Source organism: Pistacia vera, unplaced genomic scaffold (assembly GCF_008641045.1).
Source record: "Pistacia vera cultivar Batoury unplaced genomic scaffold, PisVer_v2 Contig260, whole genome shotgun sequence".
Classification (NCBI taxonomy): domain Eukaryota; kingdom Viridiplantae; phylum Streptophyta; class Magnoliopsida; order Sapindales; family Anacardiaceae; genus Pistacia; species Pistacia vera.
In genome coordinates this window covers 1,321,014-1,334,410 of record NW_022196069.1, presented here as the reverse complement: position 1 = coordinate 1,334,410, position 13,397 = coordinate 1,321,014, and the positions used below count along the sequence as shown (strand labels likewise).

Genomic DNA, 13,397 nt, shown 5'->3' with positions numbered 1-13,397 from the left:
GCTATAGTGTACACAGCATAGGCTTTCGCCCATTTCTACGCTTTAGCGGGACCTATAGGCATCTTGGGCCGGCACCGCCTTGTTGGAATTGGGCGATATGACCTAATCCAAATGATCTAGCCTTCGGCTAACCATTTGGAGAGCATTGTTGAACCTCTGCAGGTAACTCATCACAACTGTGTCGAGCTGTGAGCTCAAGGGAATATCCGCCTTGGTACTTTGCGAAATTGGGGCTACTTATGGAGAAGCATCATTCTGTCCTCGAGAGATCTCCTCAGTGCTAGTGCTAGTTCACTCGATTTCAAAACCACGAGCCATTTGTTCGCAAGTAAAACTGATTGATAAAAGATTCTTGATAAATAGCAGATACTAAATTAGGCCCTTCCTCTAGCGTCAAACTGTTGATGCTTGATTTTGACACCAACGAATGGCACGTGTAAAGTGCTAAGATGCTCTTAGAAATTACATGTGGATGATTAATGTGGTAAATAAATGGAAGATGATTTTTAAAGTGGTTCGGATGCTCAAAGCGAATCCTACGTCCACTGTTTTGTATATATGAGAGACTACAATCAGGTCGTATATAGCGAACAGTGAGCAGAAAAACAATTAAAGTATAGTTTTTGCTATCAGGATCCCGAAAATTAGAGGGGGAGTCCTCTATTTATAGTGGAGGAAATCAAGGTAATGATTACAAATCTGCAAATGGGCAGATATCGTACAAATCTTTCTTTGCTTCCCATTGGCTGATGACCTAAGAAATATCCTCAAATCGCTTGGGTATGGACAGGTGTGCGGCCCTTATTCACTCATAGACAAAACCTGAATCTACCAAGTTGATGACAGCCTTATTCTTTCTGTCTTTGGATGACGCGGTAGCTCCTGGACGGCGCAAAGCCTTCTTGAACTCTGATTGGTGCTCGCCAACGTAAACTCGCGTCAGCCCTGATTTTTTAGGCATAATGCAATCAAACCAATATATCTTCTCTTAATCTTCTTCACTGCTCGCCTTCTGTGCTTCGATCGCTTTGTTTTTACCTCTTCTTCTTGGCGAAGCCTCATCACCAATTCCTCGTCAATCAGCTTCTCTTTGATCAGTGAGTTACTAACTTCACATCTCTTTCGTTCGCTTCCTTGTTTCTGAACTTTTGCTTCTTGGCGACTGTTTAAATTTCCTTCAATATAACAGAGATGGTCATGTACTTACTGAGTTTGCATCTTGTAACTAGTAATGTCTTAAATTTATTCATAGGATCAAGTTAACTATTATATGGAAATAGTTAAAATTGCAAGAATCATAGCCCAAGTGAAATAGTCACTTATTGGATCTTATGTATAATTTATATATGGGATGCAATCATCTAATAAATCATACGTTGATACTCCCTTAAAAGAAGTACAAAGATGTTATTCAAAAAATTATGAATTATATGACAGATTTTCTTTTAAAATTGTAAACCATAGTAATCTCTTGTCATTTATCAGCAGAAACTGCTATCTTCTACTATGTTTCTTCCTTGATGCCATATTTTTTTAAGATAACAGTATCTTTCATGTTTTTAAGTATTAATTGTCATATATAGTAATTTCTTACTCTAAAATAATCATGTTTTTACATATGCTCTTAACTACTTAGTTCTATTAACCCACCTTTTTCTACTCCTACCAAATTTTCTTTTTATTGTTGATTCTTTTAGTGTCCATTACTAGGGATGCAATTGAATGTTTTAAACCAACTGTGACGAATTTCCATTTTAGTATATACTCTCATATAAGTTTTGTCAATTTATTATTGTTTTAGATTTATGATCGCGCAACCTGAAATAAAATGATTTATTAGTAGGATTATTTTTTTTCAGTGTAGTAAGATCCTAACATATAATCAACAATATTTATTTCTAAAATGTTTGGTCGTGGACTCAGTTTTTAGTTTTACAATTATTTATTACCGTATTGAGAAGAGGAAGCTATCCGACATGTTAGGGCCACAATGGAGCAAGGAAGAACTTGAGCGTTTCTATGAAGCCTATCGTAAAATGGAAAAGATTGGAAAAAAGTTAGTTCCAGCTTGCAAATTTTAATTATGGTGCAGTGATTTTATGGAATATAAATTACTAGGTCAACTGCCATCATTAATTGGTTTCCATGGCTGATATGAGTTATTAAATGCAAATAATGTTACTAAGAACTTCTTTGGAACAGGCTTGTGACTTCATGTGTGAAACTTAATACTATTGCTTTACCATACCATTTGGATCAATTCTGCATCTGCTATGGAACAATGCATTTATTTTCTGTGACAACCTACAACATCTTTTAGTTTTTGTCTCATTTGGATCTATAGGTTGCTGCTGCAGTGCGTAACTGGTCTGCGAAAATGGTTGAAGTGCTTTTCACTGTGAATAGGGTAAGCATAGTCTTATATTTCCTGATTATAACCTTTAACTTATTTCAATTTCTTGATTTTGTAAAGCTTCTAAATTGTCTTCTTTGATTTTTACCATGTATAAATTCCACGTGGAACCTTTTTGCATTGTTTTGCTTCGTCTGAGGCATCACTTTTCTTTGTGCATTCCTATAGATTGCTCCTACAAATTTAAATTGTGTTTCCACGTTCCAACAGGCTAACCACTACTTTAGTTTGATTAGCTTAAAGCAAGTCTTGTTTGCTGTTATGCAGTAATTTTCAAAAAGATACTGCTTCATTTTGGCTGGATGCACTGTACAAAATTATGTTCTAAAAGATACTGCTTCAGAGGAACTGCAACATTTGAAATTGGATTAGATTGGAATCACGTAATGTATTTTAAACTCAAACCAGTTTCTGTGGTTTTGATTTTATGAAGCTTGTATTGACCTTGATCAGTTTTATTTGAGTGGCATAGATGTGTATACTAGTATGCATGTTTAATGCATACTAGAAATCGTAATTCCTGGCTTGTATTTCAGGTTTAAGCCTAAATCTGTACCCAAATAGTCTAACAGAACCCGTATCCTGTAATAATACGCCTAATAATTATTGTTTGGTGATGAGATTGACATCTTTAAGGTGTTTTGCGGAGATTATGTTGAGCTCTAAGGGGCGATAAGCCATTGCTCGGACTGAAAATTTGTTGTTTGGATGAAAAAAAGGAGGAGAGTCGAAGAGGTGGGGATTTTATATAGCGTTTAACCTGGGGAGTTTGGAAAATTCGAGGGTAAAACAAAGTCCGCGTCAACGCATAATAGTTTGGGTTCTGACTTCTGAATACGCGGAATTAACTATGGTTAAGTAATCAGTTAACCACGGTTAAGAAGTCTTGCGATTCTTCTATTGTTTCGAGTAACAGTCTTCAACCCCAAGGAAAATTTGTTCGGTTGGATATTCAATGGATCTAGGAGATTAGTTGAGATGCATATAAACTACTCTGAACATCCCGGTTATCAAAAAAAAATTGGTTCGATTGACTTTAGATTTTTAAAAATGGATTGAAATTAGTATTTTACTTACCAATTTAAAGATGCTATCCTAAAACAACTACATTCTAGTCGAATAACTTTCGGTTTTCCCTTATGACCTGCTAATTGATTTGATGAAACAAATTATTTTATGAAGCATATTATTCTTGAGTTTGACCACTGTTTTTATACTATCTTAATTAAATAAATTATAATTTGCAGATTACTTTTAATGCGTTAATGAAACGCCGAATTAATTAACTAAGCTAACGTGTCAAATTCATAAAAATTGATAGACATAATTCAACTATAACGACTTCTCTTCTCTCAAATAGACTTACCATGTACGGCATTATCTTTTGGAGAAATGTTAACCTTAAAAAAAAAATATATATATATATAAAGGTATATAAAGTGGCGTGATAGCTGATGTGGCAATGTCACATCACCTGCCACGGCACTCACTCGCCATACACCTTTTTTTTTTTTAATTCTCTTCTGTCGACGCTGCGAATGAGGAGATGGCGAGTTTGAGATCCAAGATTGAGGTAATGGAGAGGGAGAAGGCGAAATCAAAGAGGAGAGTTGAGGAACTTGAGGAGATAATTGGGTTTATGTCTAGAAGAGTGGGGTGTGAGTTTGAAGAAGAGGACCAATTTGGTGGGTGTAGGAATAAGGAATTTTATGGTGGGGATGATGGTCAGAATTGTATTTTCGGGTTCACCTCTGAGTTTTTGGCCTCTACTTCTAAGTTTTGTGCTAAGAAAGCTAGTGTCTGGCAAGTTTGGGCTCTGTTTCATTGAGGAGATAATTGTTTTTTGAGTTTCAATGCTTACAGATCTCAATGTATGTTAGACTTATATAAATATAAACTTCTACTTTTTACATAATAAACCTGGTACTGTATTTGAATTATAAGTTTACTTTAACACGAATGATTCTTAATACAACTTTAAGAAATGATTCTTAACACCAATAAACGTAGCAAATGGAATATAATACTTATTAGTCAAATATGTAGTGCCGAATGTGACAATGTCGCCGAATTCCCTAAATGCGACCCTACTTCTTGCACCCACTCATAGAACATTATGTAGTTGACTCTCTTCATCTAAATCCATAATGTAGAAGAAATTTGGATTAACTTTTTGCATTCTCAGAAAATATTTTGGATTGCTAAAGCGTCTCCATCATCAAGTCGCATCCTCCTAACTTGGATGCTAACTTTTTCAATATAGTTCCTACAATCCTTTTGTAGGGAAGTCAAATTTTCAACACCACCTGCTTCAACTAACATGGAACTTTTATTTGGCCTAATTCTAGCCTTATCATTCACTTCAAGCTTCCTTTTAACACATGGTTGTATTACACGATTTCTCTTCAAATATCTAGCTTTGGCTGGACTATAGAGTTTATGGTTATCATCAAACACCACTGAACATATTTGCCAACTTCCATCCGCACGTATGGATGCACCAACCCGACCCTTACAATCACTCTTTGTCACTAGGTATATTTTAAAAGCATTTCAAGGGTTACTGCTCAACTTCCCACTACAAGAACAAGCCAATGTCACATTTTTCACCTCTCCATCATATTCTTTCTTTGAAGATCGTATAATAACTTCAAACCCCATTTTATTCTCATAGGTTCTATAGTATTCGACAAAAATATCAAGTGAATCAAAAATCATCCTAGGCTTAGGTTCACATACCTCTTCTGCACTTCTTGTATCTTCTATTTCTTCACAATCATTATCCTAATTCATTTTATAATAGCCAGAATTATAATATAATACCATAAAAATTAATAATCTATCGTAACATAGATGGCACCTCATTCATAGTTAATCAATGAATCATTTCATTAAAAATGATTACCTTTTCAATATCAGAAGCTAAATTATTAAACCGTCCATTCCTCTCCTCCAATGTCTTCAATCTACATATCTCTTCCTCTGTGTTCTTAGCATTTGTTTCTGCCTCCTGTGAAAAACCATAAATAAATTAAACTCAATTCTAATAAAATAAACTAAACTAAAGTTTTGTATGATTACAACACATATAGACCACAACAAAATCAAACGGCAACAACACTCAAAAGAAACTAGTACCGTCATTGTGAAGCTAATCTCTCTAGTCTCAGAACCATCAAGCTCTTCAACCGACACACAACCTCAGTCTCGCAACGATGGACTCATACCAATGGAAATCGACGGCGAAGAAAAGAAATTGGAGAAGAAAATACAGAAAGCGAAATTGAAATAGCCTTTGTTTCTAGCTCCTTCCCTATAGCAAATGACACCACGAAAATGCTCAAATCAATTACCTCTTGTTTCACAAAATTCTAAATGATAAAGAAGAAAAAATAATATGGTGCAGCTTCAACACCTCAAAGTGAAACTGGCTTTTTCTGCAAGTTTGGCTGAAGATGACCCACAAATGTAATACGAAGACAAGAGAGCTGGCTGGAGTGCAAGTTTGATTGGAGTTCTAATTCACCGGAAAGATTGAGAGAGAGGACTACGGACTTCAGCGAGACAAAGTGAGTCCGTCTGGCCAGACACCTCAGCGATGGTGGGGGCCCACGATATCCGGCGATGGTGGTCGTATTTTTCGTCCAACGGCAACAGAGGTGGTTGCGGTTGGACGGCGGTGGGAGATATTTTCCAATTTCAGGGGAAAAGAAATCAATTTCTGATTTAGTTTCTATCTCTCAAAATTTGATATTAATTCATTAATTTGAGAGGGAATAAAGGATTGATGTGGCAAGTGGGTGACGTAGTGGATGAGCTGGCATCTGTCGTGTCAATTTGTAAGGCTGTTAGTAAGAATGACTTGTAAGGATAGCATTACTGATAGATATATATTTTATTTAACATTAAAATATGTATTATTTATAATATGTTATATTATTTACTTTTTTTTAAAACAAAAAAAACTCTGGTCACTACAACGTTATTCCTCCGTTGACTTAATTACTTCAAATTGATTTATTGTCATCTTCTTTCCCTTGTGAATTTGAAAATAAGGTATGTAATTAATTGGTTTAATCTATAATTACCAACATTATATATTTTATTCAACTTTATTATTGTATGAATACTACTTTTGTATTAAATTTTTTCCTATATATTATCAAATTAAGTAGTTTAGGTTATGAATTATTTTATGAACAATGAATTTACATTATTTGGAATTAGATTTACTATAAATTTATAATTAAATTCAATATTATTTTATTTTCTTTGTCTATTATTTGTCTGAATAATTTTTGCGGTAGAATTACTAAATGGCGCACTACCGGTTGGATCTCATCGATATTGCGCCGATCTAGCCTTTTTCGGCCAGATCCACCATGGATCTGGTCGAAAAAGGTCATATCTACAACCAAAGATCTGGCCGTTGACGACCAGATATGTGGTTGTAGCTAGTCGTTGACCATCAACGACAGCCATATCTTTGGCCGTTGTTGACGACTAAATATGACCAGATCCAGAAAAAACCACATCGGTGCACGAGATCTAGGCGTTAATGGCCAGATCTGACCAGAAAAGACCACATCGGCGCACGACTGGCCAGAAGAAGAAGATGTATAGGAAGAAGAAGATATACAGAAAGAAGAAGATGCAGAGGAAGAAGATATAGACGAAGCTTAGAATAAACAACAACCAGAGGAGGGATGCATTAATGGAGGGAGGAAGAAGAAGAAGATGTTATGTTTGGGTTTGGGGTTGGGTTTGTTTGCAAGAATTTTAGGTTTTTGGGGATATATATAATTTTTTAAAAAATTACACAATACTTCATTAATCCTAATTAAGCAATGATTAGTGTTTAATTGCTATTAGTTTGTCTTAATAAAAAATAAGGTCATTTAATAAAGGCTAAAAAACTACATGGCGTTTTAATCAAATTAGGCCAATGTGGCCTTTTAATCATTTGCCCCTATTCAAGTTATCACTAAACATAGGATGTTCAGCATGTTTTTCATTTGTTTTTTTTATAGGCCGAACGACATGCACCCACCCATATTTTGCCTTAAAGACAGGTTGGTACTCAAAAGGTTTGGAAATAATAAACACCCACTTTCGCCTTAAAGACAGGTTGGTACTCAAAAAGTTTGGAAATGATAAACACCCACTTTCGGTCAAGTTCTTTAGTGAATTCTGTATGTTAAAAGGACAATGTAATAATTTCCTATTTAGCTGAGAAAAAGGATAACAAGTGGTGTACGTTTTCAAAACCAAAAAGTTTTTGGTCCCTGGCGGCAAGGAAATGGCCGGGAAATCTGACAATCAGTCACCAACAAACCTAGACTCCAGTAGTTGGTTGCGGGGTAGACTGGGAGCCAGATGCGGCAAAAGGTCGAACAAGTGGTGGGCGATAATGAAGCAGCAAGTTCGAGTGATAGGGGAGCGGCTACGACTAGAAATAAAATTAACCGCAACAGCAACACAAACAATTCTAAACAGCAACCCACCGATCAAACACCAAAACGCCCGCGAAGCGTGAAAGAAAAGGCAGCAAAACGCGACTGTCTCGCGGTGCCAGATGCAGGTCGTGAGCAACAAACGACAAGTGGGGAGGGCTAGTGGAGGGATGGGTTTTGAAGAGGAGAGTCGGGTTGCTCAAGTAATCTTGATTTTACGGAGATATGAATGAAAGAATGGAGGAGTAAAATCTTGTATTAACTAACTCTAATTCCTATGAATCAACTAAATTCCTTTAAACGACTCAAACTCTTCACTTGAGAGGGAGAATATGTTTGTAGCCCTTCAATTAAAAAGGTGTCAGCTTCTTCAACGATAATAAGCAGAGAACTGAATCAATAGGAGAAAAGGGCTAGATTTGCTCCAAAGTTGGATACTCTGGAGCAAATCTATTCCTTATATACAATGTGTTTATTGATAACCAACTCTTATCTTAGCTGAGCTGGACTAACTAACTTCTAACTACTATTTAACAGACTGAACAGATTAACTAATTACCATTAACAAACTGCTAACTCTGTTAACTAACTTGATAACAGACTAACTAATTTACAGTTTCATTCGTTGATGCTTCAGCTCCAGCATGCTGCATGATTTCGTTCATTGATGCTTCAGCTTCATCATGCTGCAAGATCTAGCCTTCCCAAAACTCGGTTTGATGAAGATGGACCCACTTGCTTCTTCTCCATGTCAGAAGTTTTATTCGCCCTTGTAGAATCCTTCGACTCCGACTGCATGTTGTTAACCTTCTTGGTTGCAGACTTTCTGCCCAAAGAATTCAGCAGAGAAAGCATCAAAGCTGTTAACATCGAATTCATGGTTGCTAGATAGATCAACAGAGAAGGTGAAGGAAAAAGGAAAACAGCAACTTTGAAGAAGAAAGGTGGAAGATGGAGAGTTGATCGAAGAAAGGTGAGTTTAACTGAAAAAGAAAGGAGTAAAATGGCTTTTTATTCGGCTAAATAGGAAATTACCATATTCTCCTTCAACAGATGGAATTCACTAACAAAACTTAACAGAAAGTGGGTGTTTATTATTTTCAAACTTTTTGGGTATTAAACTATCTTTTCGGTAAACTATGGGCGGATGCATGTCGTTTGCTCTTTTTTTATACTACAAAGTAAAAAGATATATTGGTATTTTTATATTGGGAAAAGTGAGAAAGTGTGTAGAGAAAGTTGGTATTTTTATACTACAATCTTTTTCCTCCCTTAACTTCAAATTGTTTTCTTGTCATCTTTTTCATTTGTGGATCCAAAAATAAGGTATGTAATTAATTTGTTTAATCTATATTTACTACCATGGTATATTTTATTCGACTTTATAATTACGAATTTGATGTTATGATGATAAGTATAAATGAGAAAAAGGAAGACGATTTTAAGTCTTCAAATTTGTTATGTGTTTAACATTATATGATATTATTAATAAGAGAATGCAAGTGCGCTCCATGAGCAAGATCAATATGTTATTACAAAACCCTAATTCTAAGAGACTAAAGAGTATAGAATTGTATATAACGTCTAAAAGAGATTATCTTGTTGAAACATTTTTATTATGCAAAACGAGTTTTCCTTCTCTGAATCCAAATCGGCAATAGCGGATCTAGGAATTTTTTTTAGGGTGTGCCAAAATAAAAATTTATTATACATTATTATTTTTGTCCATTAATATTTTTGTTAGGGTGGGCCAAAATATATAAATTATACATATTAATATTAAAAAAAAGAATTTGAGGATGGGCCATGGCCCACCCAAAAAATGGTTGGATCCGCCACTGCAAATCGGCAATAATAAAACTCAATACAGGTCGTAAAAGTACTTATAAAGAATAGGAAATTGAAGTTATATTGAATACTTTAATATATAAATAAATTTGTGATTATATAAAATTATTAAAAAAATAAGATTATTCAATAGAGGTTGTAAAAGTCCTCTCACAAGGATGCCCTGAAAATACCAATTTATGATCATTGTTGATTGCACAAGGAAGAAGACCATCAACTCCTGAAAATGGATTCAAAAGAGAGATCTGAATTTCTCAACGAAAGAACAGTCAATGATTGGAAAATAATACAGCCACCAACGGTAATGCAACAAATTTGTGCACCGAATGACGTGACAAAATCTTGACCGTTTATTAATTTTAACTTAATATTAATCAACGGTCAGGATTTTATCACGTTATTCGGTGCACAAATTCGGTGCACTATCATAATGGCTGTAGCATTACTCGTCAGTGGTTTTACCATAATCAACCAATCATCAAAAGATCGCCAAAAGCATCCTCCATAAGCCTTGGGCATCTCCATGTACCATAGTTTGTTTTCTAATAAACTAAAGCAAGTTCTTGTTTTGCTTCCACTTGATGAGACATTCCAAGATAATAATCTAAAATCAAGATAATAATAATCTTTAAAAAAAAAAAAAAACTAGAAAATCTTTAGTTCGAATTATTCGTTAAAAAAATAAATTTCTGGTTACAACAACAGTTCCATTGGTGATCACACCATTGTAGTTTAAAATTTAAGTTTTTTAATTTACATTTTTATTTTAGTATTTTAAACTTTAAAAGTTAATACCATGTTAATTGAAACATTAATTTCATGCTCCATGTAGCAATAGAGAAAACATCAGTTAAGTTAACCATCACTGGGTGGTCCAACGGTCAATTAGGATATTGGGTATATTACTTAAAAGGTTCTGAATTCGATCCATTTAGATTACTAATAAAAGTGACCACTGAGAGCATTTTTTTTTTTTTTTTTTTTGTAACTGGTGTTCGGGTTAGTTTATTGGTTTCCATGTTTCTCTTATTGTTTACACATGGTTGTTTACCGATCAATTTTCTAACCATTTTACTAAAATTAATTACGTGATGAGATTTGGCCAAGTGAAACACAATTAGCTAAATTTGTTGGTAATTGAGAGAGTTAATTTATAATTTTCACATAAATTTCTGTCAAATATATCTCACAATATTCATCTCAAGATTCAATGCTTTATCTTTAGTTTATTCTATTCTTCTCTTTAATGAATCGTATTACGTTGAAGCTGTATTCAATTGCGTAGAAATTAGAAAATTACACGAACTTGTTTATAATTAGAAAGCGTTAATAGAAAACAATATCTGCAAATTAAAGTTGGATATGATTAAGATAAAAATAAAGGAGATGCTTATTTATAAGCACTATCTAGGGCCAAGTTTAATTTAATAAAGAAAAAGGTCAATTTTTTACTTTTTCTTTTTCAAATTTATATCTATTTTTAATTATATTATTAAAAATTTGAGTTTGACGAGTCAATTGTCTAGAACCCAAATCAAGTTTTAAACTCGTGTCAACTTTGACTATCAAACAGTGATTTCGATACATTTCTTTAATTTCAATCATTATGGCTCCGTTTGGTTTAAAATTTAAGGGTTTTGGGAAAAGTTTTTAAAAAAAGTTGAATTTGGTGGGTATTACGATGTAGGATTTATAAGTTTAAAATACCCCATATGTTTATTTTTTTACAAAATGCCCCCTATAATAAAACATTAAAAGTTAACAAAAATACCCCTAACCCACCCTCAAACACCCCCAGTCGGCCACCACCACCGGAGGTGGCCGGAGTCACCTTATGGTCGCATGACCGACTGGATCTTGCCGGTCATGCGCAGATCTGGCCTTTTTCGGCCAAATCCACGGTGGATCTGGCCGGCAAATGCCAGATCTACGGCCAGATCTGGCCGTCAACCGTCAGATCTGGCCGTATTTGCTCTCAACGACGGCCAACAAACGGTCGTCGTTGATGGTCAACGACGACCGTTTGTTGGTCGTCGTGACTGACTATTACGGCCAAAGATCTGGCCTTTTCCGGCCAGATCCACCGTGGATCTGGTCGGAAAAGGCTAGATCGGTGCACTACAGGCCAGATTCAGCCGGTAGTGCACCATCCTACCAGATTCCGGTCATTTTCCGGCGGTGGTGGCCGGAATCTGGTAAATGTAGATTGTTAGGGTGTTTTTGTAATTTTAAAAAAATTATTTAGGGTATTTAATTAAATTAACAAATTTAGAGAGTTTAAAAAAAAAATTGAATAATATTGAAAATAGTATTCCCAAAAATGAGAGTTTTTGGGTATTTTACTGTTTAACTTTTTTGGGAATACTAAGAGTAGTATTCCTAATCTTGAACCAAACGAAGCCTATATTATTATTATTATTATTATTAATTTCTTGATCCCGTGAGGTTTGATTAAATAACAAAAGTCTTTTTGAGATTTCAAAAATTTCAAAAATCCTTTAGAACTAGTTAGTGTGGACCGTGTGGTAAAGTTTATAATATGGATTAATAGAAATATATAATAATTAATTGTTTTTCTGCGGTTTATTTTAACACTAAAGTATTAACGATAAAAAGATTTTTATTATTTTTTTTGTAATAGAAAAAAATTTATTATTTGAATATAACTAAGAGGATTATTGTCATTAACCTATTCCCTAAAAGAATATCTAATCATTAATTTTACATAAACTAAAGTCCATTTATTACCCACTTATACTGAGGAAAATATTTACTCAAATTGAAAATATCCCAAATCATAATTATATACGTGAAGAAGTGAGGCATTATCACACAAACATTGAAACATTAATCATTTAATTGACCAAATATTTAGATATTCTATTTTACCCACTATTTTAATTATAATAATTAGGGGTGAATGATTCTAGGTATCCTGCATTTTTTTATAGAATCGGAAACGACCGGTTCTTAAAATTTGGAACCAGAACCGAAACCGAAACCGATTGATTCCAGTTCCTAGAAACCTAGAATCAGAACCTAAACCTGGAACATAGGTTCCAGTTTTGGTTCCAAGTATTTGGGTTAATTTTAATTACCCTCCATTTAAAAAAAAATGAAAAATACACCTTAACAGTTTACAAAAATTATAATCCAATCCCGATTCCTACTCAAACCTCGACTCCTATTCCAGTTACGGTTCCTGATTCCAGCACTATAAGAATCAAAGCCAAACCTAAAAATTCTCAATTCTAGTTTTCCAGAGCCAAAACCAAGCCCTAATAGGGCTAGTTCCGGTTCTATCTTTTATCCACGCTCATCCCTAATAATAATAATATAAATAAATTATGATATACTCGTTTTTCATGTTTCTAATGTCGAGAGAAATATTTGTTACAAAGGTGGACAATGTTTTTATTCTGTTACAAAGGTAGACATTTCATTTGGAAAAAAAAAAAAAATTGATTTTAATTTCTGTTAATTTAATAAATTAATACCAACAATATTACATTATTTTAAACATATACCTTACAAACCACAACCTTGCCCGTTAATATAGAGAGATTTTTTTAGTATTTTTCAAATACGACCGTACAACTTTTTAAAAATTAAAGAAGATTCTCATTTACATAATAATATTTATTTATTTATTATACACAGACACCAAGATTTAATCTGTCAAT

The 13,397-nt window shown here is 34.1% G+C and overlaps 1 protein-coding gene across 4 annotated transcripts; it reads right to left on the bottom strand.

Moving 5' to 3' along the window:
• Positions 1 to 734: 734 nt before the first annotated feature.
• Positions 735 to 6,144, bottom strand: LOC116132862. 4 transcript variants are annotated; one of them, XR_004128461.1, is made up of 5 exons: positions 5,829 to 6,144; positions 5,552 to 5,726; positions 5,319 to 5,423; positions 5,153 to 5,197; positions 735 to 1,175 (listed from the first exon to the last, which is right to left on the bottom strand). XR_004128461.1 is itself a non-coding variant. In XM_031418538.1 (4 exons), exons 2-4 carry the CDS (start codon positions 5,555 to 5,557, stop codon positions 4,967 to 4,969), a joined length of 342 nt encoding a protein of 113 aa, XP_031274398.1. In that variant the 5' UTR covers positions 5,558 to 5,726; positions 5,829 to 6,144; the 3' UTR covers positions 4,346 to 4,966. The 4 variants fall into 4 exon arrangements, 2 of the variants coding, with proteins under 2 accessions (XP_031274398.1, XP_031274400.1); XR_004128462.1 differs by lacking the exon at positions 5,153 to 5,197; XM_031418538.1 differs by lacking the exon at positions 735 to 1,175 and having other exon boundaries at positions 4,346 to 5,197.
• Between the last annotated feature and the right edge of the window lie 7,253 nt (positions 6,145 to 13,397).

Excerpts from the sequence above, each read along its gene's own strand:
- LOC116132862 (XM_031418538.1), bottom strand. Across the intron at positions 5,198-5,318 it reads TAGCTTCTGATATTGAAAAG|GATAATGATTGTGAAGAAAT; the intron begins GTAATCATTTTT and ends AAAATGAATTAG.